The sequence below is a fragment of the Eubalaena glacialis genome, chromosome 11 (genome assembly GCF_028564815.1).
Source record: "Eubalaena glacialis isolate mEubGla1 chromosome 11, mEubGla1.1.hap2.+ XY, whole genome shotgun sequence".
Lineage (NCBI taxonomy): Eukaryota > Metazoa > Chordata > Mammalia > Artiodactyla > Balaenidae > Eubalaena > Eubalaena glacialis.
Genome location: NC_083726.1, coordinates 6,409,631 through 6,425,955, shown reverse-complemented (window position 1 = coordinate 6,425,955; position 16,325 = coordinate 6,409,631). Strand labels below are relative to the sequence as shown.

General features: G+C 51.4%; 1 protein-coding gene across 10 annotated transcripts in view; it reads right to left on the bottom strand.

Moving 5' to 3' along the window:
- The window catches only part of TTLL1 (TTL family tubulin polyglutamylase complex subunit L1), a 36,885-nt gene extending 22,004 nt beyond the window's left edge, over nucleotides 1-14,881 (bottom strand). The window contains exons 1-5 of one of the 10 annotated variants that reach the window (XM_061204279.1): nucleotides 14,768-14,881; nucleotides 11,360-11,391; nucleotides 6,538-6,734; nucleotides 6,134-6,262; nucleotides 3,189-3,305 (exon numbers count right to left, since the gene is read on the bottom strand). In XM_061204279.1, coding sequence (XP_061060262.1) covers nucleotides 3,189-3,301 — 113 coding nt within the window. In that variant the 5' untranslated portion in view covers nucleotides 3,302-3,305; nucleotides 6,134-6,262; nucleotides 6,538-6,734; nucleotides 11,360-11,391; nucleotides 14,768-14,881. Of the gene's footprint in view, nucleotides 1-3,188; nucleotides 3,306-6,133; nucleotides 6,263-6,537; nucleotides 6,735-11,359; nucleotides 11,392-14,767 lie in introns of those variants that run through there. The other 9 variants (XM_061204282.1, XM_061204281.1, XM_061204280.1 and 6 more) reach the window with 9 other exon arrangements.
- Nucleotides 14,882-16,325: the final 1,444 nt, after the last annotated feature.

Genomic DNA, 16,325 nt, shown 5'->3' with positions numbered 1-16,325 from the left:
GTTTTGTTCCATTTCAGTTCTTTTGGGGGGCATTTTTATGAACTCAGAGATTCAAACATGATTCATGAGTTTCAGTCTGCTGTAATTAGTCTTACGGAAGCTCTAGTTGTCCCTATTTTGGGCAGAAGGAACGCTGCAAGTTGTCTCCTGAGTTTTATTAACGTGAATCCAGCAGGCCTTGACGACGTCCTTGCTTTCCCATAAGACAAGCTATTCCGAGCTCACCTTGTACAATTCTTCCTGAGGCCCAGCAACAGGCACTTCTCCAAGGAACAGAGGACCCTTTGTTATAAATAAATGTTCACCTACTGCGTAGCCTGATTGTAAAAAGGGTCCCAATTGTCCACCCCTCAACTCCCATCAGGAGGTAAAATATATTTCCTCTTGAATTGGGGCTGACCTAATGCCTTTCTTTGGCCAAAAAGAAGGGCAGAAGTGATGGTGCGCCATTTCTGAGACTAGCCCCGAAAGGCCTTGAGAGCTACCACCTCCCTCTTGGGCCCCCAACACCGCCACAAGCCCAGGCTAGCCGGTTGGAGGGATGTGAGAGATGTGTGGAGAGAAGCCCCTGTCGTCCTAGCCAAGGGCATCCTAGACCAGCCAAGCCCCAGATGACCCGCCAGGTGACAGTAGATGTGTGAGTGAGCCCAGGCAGGAACAGTGAAGTTCTGCCAGACCGGAAGAACCGCTCAGCCAAACCCACAAACTCATGTGCAGCAAAAAATGGTTGTTTCAAGCCCCTAAGTTTGTGGTGTTTGTTACTCACCATCAGTTTGGCAATGGATAACCCATACACCCCCTCCAGGAGAGCCAGTGTTCACCTGTTTCACTCTCCTTCTACTTCCTGCCCACATGCAAGCTGTTTTTGCATAGTTGTTATCAGAATACAAATACAATTTCGTAATATGTTTTTCTTCACACTTACTGTTATTCAGTTTCCCAAACTGCTTTATAATCGTCACAATTATTTCAATGGCTGTACCGTAATCCACTTGGTTAATCTATTCACCTTTCCCCAACCAGTTAATGTTTAGTTGTTTCCAATATTCTTCCCTAACCAATTTTTAAGACCCGACAGGACACTTAGTGCTTAAAGCATGAGCTCTCAAGATATCTCAAATATCCAAACTTATCATACTGTTTAGCTCTTTTCTTCTCTCTGTCATTCTCTTGTTGGTTAAGAAGAGCTCCAAAACGCTTATCGGCATGAAGAAGCAAGCACTCAAATCCCCCATCCCTGGCATGTGACCAGCTGCCCAGAGAAGCTGAAAGAACGCGCTGAGTTCTGCTGGGCCCACAGCACTGGGCAGTGGGACACAAAACAGCAAGGACAAAATACTGTCCTGTTCAGCCTTCTTTTCAGAGCTCCCATGAAACAGGGCTCTGGATAAAGGATTTCCCTTTCCCTTTGAGAAGAAAGAACGTAAACTTGACACTAAACCATACACAGGCACTGAACTACTCCATAAACGCCCTCCCTCTCTGCAGTCCACGCTCCTGAAGGGAAATTAGGTTGCAGTTTGTTTGTTTGTTTGTTTATTGGCCATGCTGCTTGGCTTGTGGGATCTTAGTTTCCCAACCAGGGATCGAACCCAGGCCCTCGGCAGTGAACGCGCAGAGTCCTAACCACTGGACCGCCAGGGAGTTCCCAGGTTGCAGTTTAAAGGGCAGGTGACTTCACTGCTGTCAGAAGCAAAGCTAGGGTCATCTCTCCAACCACCGCTGGAGCTGGAGGCTGGGTGCTGCCTACTCTGTGCCCAGGCCCAGCCAGGCTCCGGGGATGCTGGGATAAGCCAGGCCAGGTCCTCATTCTCCAGGGGTTCACAGTGACACTGGAAGAGGAGACAGGCCGGGAAATCACAAATCACGGCACTCAGCATTTGCTGCCATGGCACCTGAAGAGAGCAGCCCGGGAGGGCGCGAGAGGCAGAGGTGGCTTCCAGGGCAGGTGTGCTGGTGCACGAAGGACAGTGACGGCACGCGCTGATGGGGCACCCGCCACACGCCAGGCACTGCCCCGAGTTCTGTGCTTCACTGCTTCCTTGAAACCTCAAACAACGGTATTTGCAGAGAGAGGCCAAGTCCTCTGCTAACAGCCACACAGACGGCAGTGGAGGAGCCAGGGCTGAAGCCACGCATGGCTCTGGCTCCAGGGTCTGGACATCTAACCCCTGGATGCACTGCGTCTCCAAACGGGGGGCTGAGGCGGCTTAGAAAGCATAGCACGTACAAAGATGGAAAAGAAAGATAGTTTCAGCAGTGGGTCAACAGGGGAAAACGTGCAGCCTGCTGCACTGGCGGGGAGTAGGGGGGAGGAGAAGTGGCTGAGAGAAGCCGAGTAACACCTCTCAAGGTGGCGGCAGGGAGAGTGAGTCTGGGGTGGGGGGATGTACAGGGTGACAAAGCCCCTGCCGACCCCGACGTGTGCCCCCACTGGCCCCCTGCCCCCTCAAAGGTTCACTGCAGTGCTCTGGACCCAGGAGCTGCACAGGGTCGGCGAAGTGTTTGGCTGAGTAACCCAGCAGGGATGTGGAGGCCGCCCCGAGGGAGCGAGCAGACCAGGCCTGGACCAAGGAGGACACAGGACCTCACCCTGAGGAAGTGAGAGGCGGGGAGAGGAGTCTAGGAAGACTCCAGGCTCCTGGCTGGGTGGGTACCACCCGGGACTCAGTGCCCACACCCTGCTTTTCTAGCCTAACTCGCCTTTCCGTGGTTTCTCAGTCAGCCCAGCCAGCACCCTCTTGGCCTTACGAGAGAGAGGTGAAAGGAAGCACCGAGCCCTCCCCACAGTCCTCTCCCCGCCCTCCTCCCCACCCCACCCCAGAGGATGCTGACCTCCCCGGCGCACCCCGAGGTGCCAGGCAACGGGGCACCACTGTGCCCAGCACGAACTGGAGGCGGGTGGGGCTCTGTTTCCCACCCAAATTCCCACTGCCGTGTAACCACACCCAGCCGTGCTGAGACATCCCGGGACTTCCTGATAACCAGGAGCGTGGGACACTCCGCCACATGTACTGACCCAGGGCCTTCTCCCCGTGCGCACGAAGGGCCCGGGACGAGAAAAGCGTAAGGGGGAGGCGGCACGATGGCGTGGAGGCGCCTGCACGGGACAGTCCGTGCGCCGGTATGGGATTAACCACGCTGATAAACGGGCTCTGCGAGACAACCAAACCCTGGTTTATACTTACCAGTAAAAATTCCAGTCCTCGTTCTCTGTCACTTGGACCCATCCTCTCTTTTCAAAGTTATTTATCAGCACCGACTTCTCGATATCAGTGACCCATTTCACTTTTCCTGCCATAATCCTGGAAGAGATCACCTTATCGGAGCCGTGAAACTTAACAACTCACGTCCCTTCGCCCAAAGGAGTCCTCTACACAAGGTGAGCAGACGCCCCCCACCCCCAGCTCAGTCCTCCCCACGGTGGCTCTCAGCCAGCGCAGGTCACCCCCTGGGGGACATCTGGCAACGCCTGGAGGCACTTTGCTCGTCAGGACTCGGGGGGAGGGATGCTTCTGGCATCTAGTGAGCACAGGCCAGGGACGCTGCTCAACACCCTCCGGCGTACAGGATGCCCCGCCCCAGCCCCCGCCAACAAAGCATCCAGCCCCAAAGGCCAGTTGTGCTGAGACTGAGAATCCTGGTTAAGTGGGAAATAAAGGCAACACACGCTGAATGGCAGCTGTGACTGGAGCCACGAGGAGAGGCACAAGGACAGGCACCACTGTGAGAGCGGAGGCAGCTGGGAAGGCTGCCCTGAGCGGGGACCCTGGAGCTGACTTCTGACGGGCGGGTGGGAGGACTCACCCCAGTCTGGGCACCCCCCGTCCCCTCAAGTCCTGCCTGTCTCCCTGCTGCTTCCCGATTCGCTACACCAATTCACTCTCTTTAACTGTGGGTGATCTTATTATTTATTTTTTTTAATATTTATCTATTTGTTTTTTTATTTTGGCTGCGCCGGGTCTCAGTTGCGGCACGCGGGATCTTTTTAGTTGCGGCATGTATGCGGGATCTAGTTCCCCGACCAGGGATCGAACCCGGGCCCCCTGCATTGGGAGCACGGAGTCTTAGCCACTGGACCACCAGGGAAGTCCCTAACTGTGGGTGATATTAAGTGTTTGTCTGACCACATCAATCCCGGTGAACAAGCAACGTGGCTCTCACTGTACTTAAAATACGCAGCCCCCTGGCCCTCACCTGCTTTTCCAGGTACATCTTGTGCCACCTTCTCCCTCACCCGCTGTTGCTGCCACATTGGACTTCTCTGCCCACCTCCTCTTCTACCTCAGGGCCTTGGCACATGCTCTGCCTGCAGCACTCCACCCTGCTCTGCCTGGCCAAGCTACCGCCCACTCGTCTGCCAGCATAAGTGAATGTCACTTCCTCCACAAAGCCTCTCTGACTCTCCAGACCAGCTACATGGCCCCTTGGCACCCTGCAGTTCTGTCCTTGCTAGAGGGCAGGAGCTGGCTTTCTTTGTCACTGCTTTGCGCCCAGGGCCTGGCACTGTGCCTGGCATGCAGCAAATGATCACTTCAGAGAGAATGAGTGACTGTGGTCACAGGCCTCTCAGTACCACCATGTGACTTTGAGAAAGTTTCTGGACTTGTTTCCTCCCTTGAATTCTGGTTTTCAAACTGCTGGGGCAGTCCAGGATTCCAGGCTCCCACCCCAGCTCCGACCAGAGAGGGCTGCAGTTGTTACACTTCTGTGTACCTCTTCACAGAAGGTGAAGGGCTTTCAGGAAGAAGGGCTTCCGTGAAAAACTGGGCTTGAAAGCCAGGGGACCTGATGAGCCTCGAGGGCCTTTTACGAAAGGAGGCACCTCCCCCATGGGCTTGCAATAGCTTCACATTTGGGGCAACTTAACAGGGCAGAAAAGGCATGGGACGAAGAGACGGGGATCCAGGTATGTGTCGCCTGGGAGAGGAAAAGAGAAGACACTCTCATGATAGAATCCACCAGGATTCTCGGGGTGCTTCCACCCAGCGTCAGCCCACTCCCTCCTCGCGCTGCCCAGCGAGGCGGGTAGTGTCATCGAGGCGGGACTGTGGTCAAGCATAGGTCCCGGAGCTTGGGTTTGAGGCCCAGCTCCACCACTCACTAGCTGTGTGACTTTGGGCAAGTTACTTAACCTCTCTGAACTTGTTTCCCCCTCTGTAAAATGGGGATAACAACAGTATCTACCCATGTCATAGATTGGAGTGAGAAGTAAATGAGTGAACACATGTAAAGCACCGAGAACAGTGCCTGGCACGTAAGGAAGCACTCAGGAAACATCTCATACTACTGAGATGTAGAATGAGATGTTTCCAAATTATCCCCGGTTTTCAGATGAGGAAGCTGAGGCTCAAAGGTTAAGAGCCTGTGTAAGAACAGACCAAAGGGACTGATGGTGGCTTGAGCCAAACCTAGGGTGACCCTACCCTAAACCTCTTTCCACACAGCCCATCCCTTCCCTCTGTGAACTTGGCCTTCATCAGGATGATGACAACGCCCACAGGGTCAAAGTGAGGAATCAATGGAACCGCTCTCTGCAAACTCTAAGTGCCACATGACACCACATAAGGTTGCTAACTGATCGGTCATGACCCACGTGCAGGTCAGCAGCCACCGCATGGAAATGATGGCAGAAGCACCACAGAAGCCGCGTCCCCATGTGCCGGTAACTCACGTCTGTACCGGAGCAAACCCCGCACGCCTCACACCCCCTTGCACTGTCCAGGCCGACTGCTGAGGGGACTTTACTTTTTCACCACGGGTGATTTGCACATATTGCATTTGTTACAAATTGAAGTTTTGTGGCAACCCTGCATCGAGCAAGTCTGTCGGCACCATTTTTCCAACAGTATTTGCTCACTTCGTGTCTCTGTGTCACAATATTCTTGTAATATTTCACACTTTTTCATTATTATGTATGTGCTACGGTGATCTGTGATCTAGTGATCTTTGGTGTTACTACTATAATTCACTGAAGGTGCAGGTGATGGTTACCATTTTTTAGCAATAAAGTATTTTTTAGTTAAGGCATGTACCTCTTTTAGACCAGTTGCTAACGCCCAATAGAGTCTGCAGTACAGTGTAAAGATAACTTTTAAATCCAGCGGGAAACCAAAAAACTCATGTGACTTGCCTTCTTGCGATAATTCGCTTCACTGCGGTGGTCTGGATCGGAATCTGAGGTCGGCCTGTATTTGATTTCAGTCTGAACAGCCCTGCATCCCTGACCAATCCTGCTCGTACTCTGCCCCCTAGAGTCCAACTGCAGACACAGGATTTCGGTGAGAACCACCCCCAAGCCAGGTAGCGCCTACACCACAACCCACACCCTGCACTTCAAACGCCGGTCTCACTGGGCGACCTCACTCCCGCCACAGCTCCCACCTGGAGATGACGCAGAAGTAAGAGCAACAACGCAGAATAATGATAAAGGCCGTACTTTATACGTGTGCTGCGCTTCAGTCATAAAATAGTCTGAAAATGCTTCCAAGGGTACAATCCTAAACCCAGTAAGGCCGATGGGGCAAATATTCTCACCTTCACTTTACTGAGCAGGAAATGGAGCCTCCGAGAAGGGTGGGTTTCCTCTCGGCCCCCTGCCCCCTCCACCTGCTGTGTGGACGAGTGGTCACCAAGGAAAACATCTCAGCCCGGACCTACCATAGGTACTTAGGGAGCCAACGGGAACGTCCAATTTCTCTTCAGTTTCACCAAATTTTGACTCAGATTCTTACCTAAAATAAAATACACAAATGATTGGCACAAAAACAGACATATGGACCAATGGAATAGAACAGAGAGCCCAGGGACTTCCCTGGTGGCGCAGTGGTTAAGAATCCGCCTGCCAGTGCAGGGGACGCGGGTTCGAGCCCTGATCCGGGAAGAGCCCACATGCCGCGGAGCAACTAAGCCCGTGAGCCGCAACTACTGAGCCTGCGCTCTAGAGCCCGCGAGCCACAACTACTGAAGCCCGTGTGCCTAGAGCCCGTGCTCCGCAACAAGAGAAGCCACCGCAGTGAGAAGCCCGCGCACCACAATGAAGAGTAGCCCCCGCTCGCCGCAACTAGAGAAAAGCCCACGTGCAGCAACGAAGACCCAAAGCAGCCAAAAATAAAAAAATAAATGTATTTAAAAAAAAAAAAAAAAGATTAGAGAGCCCAGAAATAAACCCACATACCTATGGTCAATTAATCTTTGACAAAGGAGGCAAGGATATACAGTGCAGAAGACAGTCTCTTCAGTAAGTGGTGGTGGGAAAGCTGGACGGCCTCACGTAAATCACTGAAGCTAGAACACTCCCTCACACCACACACAAAAATAAACTCAAAATGGCTTAAGACTTAAATATAAGACATGACACCAAAAAACTCATAGAAGAGAACATAGGCAAAACATTCTCTGACATAAATTGTACCAGTTTTCTTAGGTCAGTCTCCCAAGGCAATAGACATAAAAGCAAGAATAAACAAATGGGACCTAATCAAACATAAGCTTTTGCACAGCAGGGGAAACCATAAACAAAATGAAAAGACAACCTATGGACTGGGAGAAAATGTTTGCAAATGATGCAACTGACAAATGCTTAATTTCCAAAATATACAAAGAGCTCATACAAGTCAATAACAACAACAAAAAAAAACCCAATCAAAAAATGGGCAGAAGACCTAAATAGACATTTCCCCAAAGAAGACATACAGATGGCCAACAGGCACAAGAAAAGATGCTCATCATTGCTAATTACTAGAGAAATGCAAATCAAAACTACAATGAGGTAACACCTCACACCAGTCAGAATGGCCATCATCAAAAAGTCTACAAACAACAAATGCTGGAGAGGGTGTGGAGAAAAGGGAACCCTCCTACACTGTTGGTGGGAATGTAAATTGGTGCAGCCACTATGGAAAACAGTATGGCGGTTCCTCAAAAAACTAAAAACAGAGTTGCCATATGATCCTGCAATCCCACTCCTGGGCATATATCCGGAGAAAACTAATATAATTTGAGAAGATACATGCACCCCAATGTTCATAGCAGCACTATTTACAATAGCCAAGACATGGAAACAACTTAAATATCAACAGATAAATGGATAAGGAAGATGTGGTACGTATATACAATGGAATATTACTCAGCCATAAAAAAGAATGAAATAATGCCATTTGCAGCAACATGGATGGACCTAGAGATTATTATACTAAGCGAAGTAAGTCAGAAAGAGAAAGACAGATATCATACAATAGCACTTATATGTGGAATCTAAAATATGACACAAATGAACATATCTACGAAACAGAAACAGACTCACAGACATAGAGAACAGACTTGTGGTTGCCAAGGGAGAGGGGGTGGGGTAGGGAAGGATTGGGAGTTTGGGATTAGCAGATGCAAACTACTATATATAGAATGGATAAACAACAAGGTCCTACTGTACAGCACAGGGAACTAAATATATTCAATATCCTGTGATAAACCATACTGGAAATAAATATGAAAAAGAATATATGCATGTATAACTGAAACACTCTGCTGTACAGCAGAATTTAACACAACATCCTAAATCAACTATACTTCAATAAAATTTTTTAAAAATTAGGGGAACTTCCCTGGTGGTCCAGTGGTTAAGAATCCACCTTCCAAGGCAGGGGATGCAGGTTTGATCCCTGGTCGGGGAACTAAGATCCCACAGGCCGCGGGGCAACTAAGCCCGCGCGCTGCAACTACTGAGCCCGCGCGCCTCAACTAGAGAGCCCGTGTGCCGCAAACTACAGAGCCCATGCGCCGCAAAGAAGAGCCCGCACGCTACAACTAAGACCCAATGCAGCCAAAAATAAATTAAAAAGAAAAAAAAAATTAGGGACTTCCCTGGCAGTCCAGTGGTTAAGACTCCATGCTTCCAATGCAGGGGGCGCGGGTTTGACCCCTGGTCGGGGAACTAAGATCCCACATGCCATGCAGCACAGCCAAAAAATTAAAAATTAGAAAAAACATTAATATACAGACGAAATGTACACAGCACAAGATCAAGAGGTGTTCTAACAGTTTATGAATATAGCCAAATGATAACTAACCAGAATATTCGGTGGATGGCGTCTTCTGTTTAAGTGCCCAACGGAGGATGCCTTGGGTTCCTCTCTTGTCGTGATAAGTATTTCTGAATTAATTACTTATTAGCTCCCGCTGACCTTCCCAAGCTGCCAGGCCACCCCTTCACTTCACGCAGCCCTTGCTCTGGCTGAACGCACCCCCCTCTGCGGCTCCGTGCTCACGTGCTCACCCGCGAACCTGTGCCCACGCTGTCCCTCCATCTGAACGCCTCTCTCCACCGGTCTTTATCCAGCTCCACCAACCACGCGGGGCCCAGTTCAAAGGCCACTTCCCCCAGGGGGCCATTCTCATCGCCTTCACTGGAATTAGTGTTTCCCTCCTCGGGACCCCCTGCAGACCCTTCCTGCCATCCTTGCTGGCACTCAGAACTTCCCAACTTGCATTTCAGTTCTTTATGTACGTTCCTTCCATAAACGTGTGAGGCGAGGGACTCTCGTAGTCACCCGTTTCCCTCTCAGCCCACTGATTCTAGATTTAAAGGGGAGCATTTGCAGCGAACCCCACAGTCCATTTGCCCGACCCCATTATCTCCAGCCCTTCAGCACATGAGACGCAAACGATGACTCCTTGTTGTGTGAGTGGCTGAATGGACAAGTCCTCAAGGCTGGGTCCTTGGAACCTGACTCATCGCTTCCCTGGAAATGTTATGGGTTGAACTGTGCCCCTGAAAAGATACATTAAAGTCCTAACCCAGGTACCTGTAAACATGACCTTATTTGGTCAAAGTAGGGTCTTTGCAGTCATTCGTGTCAGCCTTAATCCAATGACAGGTACTCTTATGAGATGGAAAGTTGGACACAGACACACAGGCAGGGAACGCCTTGTGAAGACACAAGGACGGACAGACAGACAGAGGGAAGGCAGCCATGTGCAGACGGAGGCAGAGATCGGAGGTAATGCTGCAACAACCCAAGAAATGCCGGGGGCTCCCGGAAACTGGAAGCCGCAAGGAACCCTCCCCTAGAATCTTCAGAGAGAGCACGGCTCTGCCAACACCTTGATTTCAGGCTTCCGGCCTCACTGCGCCACCCAGTTTGGGGCACTTTGATACCGCAGACCTAGGAAACTAATACAAGAGACGACCATCCTAAACACTAGGGAAAAACGAAGAATAAGAAATTTACATCCATAAGGAGGTTTACATATATATATTTGGGTAACAGAGCATAGTAAAGTGCTGAGCAAGAAGACAAGAGAGTCATTTATGGTTAAAAAAGGAAAAAATGAAGTAAGGCCCCCTCTCCTTTAAAAGAACCTCTTTTCAGAAATGCACCAAATCAACGTGGAAACCACCACTGAGAGCAGATGAAAAGGCAGCCTTGGGAAGAGCCAAAGGAGGGACGGCAGTTCCCTCCACGCCCAAGGCTTAGAGACCCAGTTTGCTTAGTGACTGAGCCACGGAGCCGCTGTGGATCCTGGCATGTCCTCTCCGGGCCTCAGCCTCCCCAGTGAAATAAATGGGAAAGAACTGATTCACTCTGTTACAAAGCAGAAACTACCACACCACTGTAAAGCAATTATACTCCAATAAAATGTTAAAAATAAAAAAGAATGTAAGTGACAGCTCCTGGGCGGTGCTGCTGGGATTAACGCAAGGTCAGGTGGGCGTGGACCTGGCACACAGCAGGTTCTCCGAACAGTCAACTGGGTTTGAAACAAGTGCATCAAGCAGAAAGAGCTTCACCCTTAAGCTGCCCCTGATTCGGCTCTGCACGTGCCTCCTTTCCAGCTCTTCCTCCCGGCGGGCCTGCCGGGCCCCGCCCTCACACAGTAAGTGAGTACGTATTTCTATCATCACTGAAAAAACAGCTACCACTTCCCGAACACCAGGACGCATCAGGCCCTGGGCTGGGCGGTGTGTGTAGATCCTTCTCCTCTGGGTACCTGGTTATAGCTCACCTGAGGCCAGCAGGCAGGTACTCTCCCTACTTACAGACAGCAATGTGGGGCTTGGAAAGCAAGAGGCAGAGCAGAGACTGCTGCCTTGGCAACCCGCACAGCCTCCCTCCCACACGGGGTGTCAACCGTCATTACTTGCATCCCCCTTGTCAGGCGTCATCGACCCCACAGGGCAGGGGGTGGGTCCCCCAGCACCCAGCCAGGGCCAGGCACAATGAGGGGGCTCAGGTATCATCTGTAGAACAGACTAAGGAACCAGCTGGCCAATCCCCACATTACAGAAACCAGGGCTGACGCCTTCCCAACCCTAGGAAATACTAAGCCTTATCTATTTATCAGGTAAATAGATAAATACCTGAGGTTAGATTGTTTTCCTGTGACTTCCTCCTAAAATAGAAGAGAAAAAAAAAAGTGGAATTAGCGGTATTATGTGATGAACTTGACACGTTGCCTCTCTACTGGTTCATATGAACTGACGCCTCAGAATTTTAAGCCACAGGGTCGGCTACTTTCAAAACTGAGCATCATAAAAACCTAATCAGGAAAAGCAGAGAGTGACCTGCTGGCCCTCATGCTGCTCACAGCCTGGAGTCAGCGTGGGCTGTCACTGCCTGAGGTATGGCAGCCTCGGAAAGCCATCCTGAAACCAGACGGTTGCTGGTTATTTCCAGAACACCGTGGGTCCCACTCCTGGGGCAAGTGGGCAGGATCTTCACAAGCTTGAGAACAGGTTTCCGCTGGGACATCCCTGGGCGTCCGGGCCACCGATAGTGGTGGCCATCTCATCCCTCCACTGGGCACCGACGGCCACTCCATGCCAGGCGGGTGACGGGAGATGGAAAGCCACCCGGGACCAGGTGCTCCTGGACAGTCCCGATCCAGGGAAGGCAAGAGACGCGTTCAACCAGCGGCAGCCCCGGCGGCAAAGTGCTTTAACAACCTAACAAAATCCAACCTCAGTCCTGGGGAGGAAGTAACCATCAGTCCAGTCCAGCAGCAAATCATGCCCGCTCCACCCCCAGAAAATTCCAGATCCGTCTGTGTCTCTCCCCAGCATCCCCACAATCCAGGCCACAACTGGCTTCCTTGGTCCCATTCTCACCCCACTGCAACACAGACCAATCTTTTCAGACACAAAGCAAATCTTGTCACTCCTCTCATAAGCCCGCAGCGGCTTCCCACTGCACTGAGAACGAACCTAGCAGCCCACCCATGGTCTGCAAGGCTGGCCCAGCGTGACCCGGGACCCCCATGCCTCTCGGGCCCTGTCTCCCAGTACCCTTCCCACCTGTCTTCCCTCTCCAGGCCCCAGCCTCTTTCAGCTCCTCACACCCGCCAAGCGGCATCCGGTCTTAAGGCTTTGCTCTTCCCCCACATCTGGCCCTTTCTCCAAGGTCAGCTCCTCAGAGTGGCCTTCCCAATCTCAATCCTCCCCCTTTACAGAGCTGTCACTTTACTTCTCCGTGGCGTTCATGCTGTACACAGCTGTTTAGTCGGTGCCAACTCAAAGCATGGTCCACGGACCAGCAGCATCTGCATCACCTGGAGCTCGTTAGAAACACAAATCTTCCAGCGCCCGCCATGCACACACACGAGTGTACACGTTCAGACTCTTTGGGAGCGGGGCCCGGGAATCTGTGTCTTAACAAGCTCTCAGGCGATTCTTACGCAAGTGCAAGTTTGAAAAGACCTGGTCTACGAGACTTCCCTGGTGGTCCAGTGGGTAAGACTCCATGCTCCCATGCAGGGGGCCCGGGGTTCGATCCCTGGTCAGGGAACTAGATCCCGCATGCCTGCCGCAACTGAGAAGTCCGTGTGCCGCAACAAAGATCCCGTGTGCTGCATGCAACGGAGACCTGGCACAGCCAAAAATAAATAAATAATAATTTAATTTAATTTAATTTAATTTTTTAAAAAAGGGACTTCCCTGGTGGCGCAGTGGTTAAGAATCCACCTGCCAATGCAGGGGACACGGGTTCGAGCCCTGGTCCAGGAAGATCCCACATGCCACGGAGCAACTAAGCCCGTGCACCACAACTACTGAGCCTGCGCTCTACAGCCCGTGAGCCACAACTATGGAGCCCATGCGCCACAGCTACTGAAGCCTGCATGCCTAGAGCCCGTGCTCCGCAACAAGAGAAGCCACCGCGATGAGAAGCCCGCGCACCTCAACGAAGAGTAGCCCCCGCTCACCGCAACTAGAGAAAGCCTGCGCACAGCAACAAAGACCCAACGCAGCCAAAAATAAATAAATAAATTAATTTTTTTAAAAAAAGAAAAGACCTGGTCTAGTTCATGTATTTGGTTCCTTGGTGACTATCTGTCTGACACAGATATGTCACATTGTGAGCAGCAGTGCTGTTCCACTTTATCTCCTCCTGAATCCCCAGCACCCAGAGCAGTGTCTAGCAACAGCAGGCTCTCAACCAGTACGTGATGAATTAACAGAAATAAAGACATGAGTTCCCTCCACACACACAATCAAACAAGCACTGTTTGGGCCAAGCAGTGAACTAGGCGCAGACCAACCCTACAGGGGCTGTAAGTCCCAAGGGGGAGACCCAGGAAACAATCACCCATAAACACTGCCACAGCTTTACCCTGGTGAGAAGTAGGAGGCCGGGAGATTAGCTGATTTCCACTGAGCGAGGGAACATCTTGAGAAATCTCTGTGCCTACAGCCCCAGGAGAACAGAATTCTGCCAAGAGGCCTTTTACCTCCTGGAGTTATGACTACTCCCAGACAAAAGTCAGAACCACCTCTGAGGAGAAACAGCGGGGGGCGGCGGGGGTGGGGGGGAAAAACTCACACTCATGGGAGTCACTTCACTCTTCTGGGTCCAGCCATCGGAAAATGGGAGCAGTCTCTGCCCTCATCCCCCTACCCCAGACACTTTGATCACTATCAGTTTCAATAAAGTCCCAGCTAGGCCAGGATCCTAGGACACTTGCATTCTTTTCCAGCTAGTTAAGTCTTTTTTGAAAAGGCAAAAAGAGCCATCTTTAAATAAAGTAACAATATAAATGACGACTTCACATCAGTGCCATGCAGCATTCGGTCGCAGTTGTGTTGCCCTGTCCGTCTCCTCACCCCCATGCTCCACGTACCTGTTTACCAGTGCCTGTAACTCCCTGAGTGCAGGGCAGGGTCAATCTTTTTGTACTGCCACAACCCAGCACCCAAATGTGCTCATTAAATATTTCCTGAACAAAGAACCGCTTTGCAAACAAACCTCCAAACGGCTTACAACGACCAGATACTTTGAGGTCTAGAATGAATCCCCTGTAATGCCCCAGCTACTCTAGGGGTGTATGACTACCACCACCCCACCCCCTCTAATGATGGGAAAACAGTGCCCCAGAGAGAGGTGAGCAGGGCGGGGAACACTTATCTCCTGTCTCCTGTCCAGAGCTCTAGCCACAGGTACACCGCGCCCTGCAAGATGCCAATAGGAACAATACAGATTGCAAATGCATGAAAAAGCGTAGGAGCAATGAAATTCCGGGATAACCAATAATAAGAAGAATGCAATAACAAGGACCGAGCGGCACAAGTTAAGTCATAGGAACTCGGAGGAGGAAGAGGGGCACAGTGGTCAGCGCAGGCTTCCCGGGGAACGCGAGTCCAGCGAGCAGCATCTAAACCGCACCTTCGCGGCCCCGTAGACCAGGGCCCACAATTGTTCGCGCATGCGCACTCGCCCACCCAGCGCGGCCACACCCTCGGTCCCCAGAGGCGGCGGCCTCGGCGGCGGGGCCTCACCTGTGGGTGCACAGCGCGGAGGAACGCCCAGGAGCGCGGAGCACGGCGGCCCCGCGCCGCGGTCCGGCCCCGCCTCCAACCCCACTCGGCGCTCAGAGGAGGACGCAGACCGCTACCCGGCGCGGGCCGGCTCTACTTCCGGGGCGGCGCCCTGGCAACCGAAGACGCGGCCCTGCCAGCGCCGCGGCTACTTCCGGGGTCAGACTTTCCCTGCCGGTGTCTACAGCCCTATCCCGGTGGCTCGCTACTCCTGGCGCTGAGCTCCTACGAGGAGCCAGGCGTCCACCCCCCGGAGCCTTGCAACCTTCAGGGCCCAGAAATGAGGTTGCGAGGGGTCGGGATAGAGCCTGATAGTGGGAGGTAGAGCGGTATGATGCCGGGGGCCCTGGGTCCAGTCGGCTCTTTATCCCCTCTGCTGCTCAGCTTCAGTACCTGTAAAACTAGGACTGTTCATAGCACCTCCCTCATAGGGTTTGTTGTAAGGATAACAAGTTGTGCTCAGCAACTAGTAATCAATAAATGGCCTACTCAAAGGTAACCTCATTGGTGAAGTGTTCCCTGAGCGTGGGACAGGTTTAGTTCCTCAAACTAGATTTTTAAAACGCCTTCTGTTAGGAAGAGGCAGCCTAGCCTAGTGAGAAATTTAAAACTGAAGCCAGGGGAATTCCCTGGCCGTCCAGTGGTTAGGACTCCGCGGTTTCACTGCCGAGGGCGCGGGTTCAGTCACTGGTTGGGGAATTAAGATCCCACAAGCCGCGTGCCCGTGGCCAAAAAACCCAGAAAAACAAACCAGGCCTAGATTGAATCCTCGCTTCAAAATCTACTAGCTTTGTGGCTTTTGGCAGGTCACTGTCACTTCTCTTGCCTCAGTTTCTTGTCTGTAAATGGAACAACAGCACCTATATTGAAGGGTTGTTGGAAAGATTATTTTTTAAAAAAAAGGCACAAATACTAATTGCTCAAATACTTGTTGAATTAATACACAATAAAAGAGCATGTACCCCAGACATCTGTCAGCCATGAAAGTGTACTTGAAGGCACCGTGAAAGAAGAGAAACAATTTACATCCCTGCTCTGTTACATTCTAGGTGTCTGGGCACGGGAAAATCCCAGCCTTTTTTTTTTTTTTTAATAAATTTATTTATTTATTTATTTATTTATTTATGGCTGCATTTGGTCTTTGTTACTGTGCGTGGGCCTTCTCCAGTTGCAGCGAGCGGGGGCCCTCTTCATTGCAGTGCACGGGCTTATCATTGCAGTAGCTTCCCCTGTTGTTGCGGAGCACGGGCTCCAGGCGTGTGGGCCTCAGTAGTTGTGGCACACAGGCCCAGCTACTCCGCGGCATGTGGGATCCTCTGGACTGGGGCTCGAACCCACGTCCCATGCATTGGCCGGCGGATTCCTAACCACTGTGCCACCAGGGAAGCCTCCAGCCTCTTAATTACAGTTTTTTCATGGAGAAATGGGAATAATGATCTCCATCTCTCAAGGGTGGAAAAGTGTTTAAATTCCTAGGTGAATAGCACCTAGGAAGATGTTTAACATGTCTTACCATGTC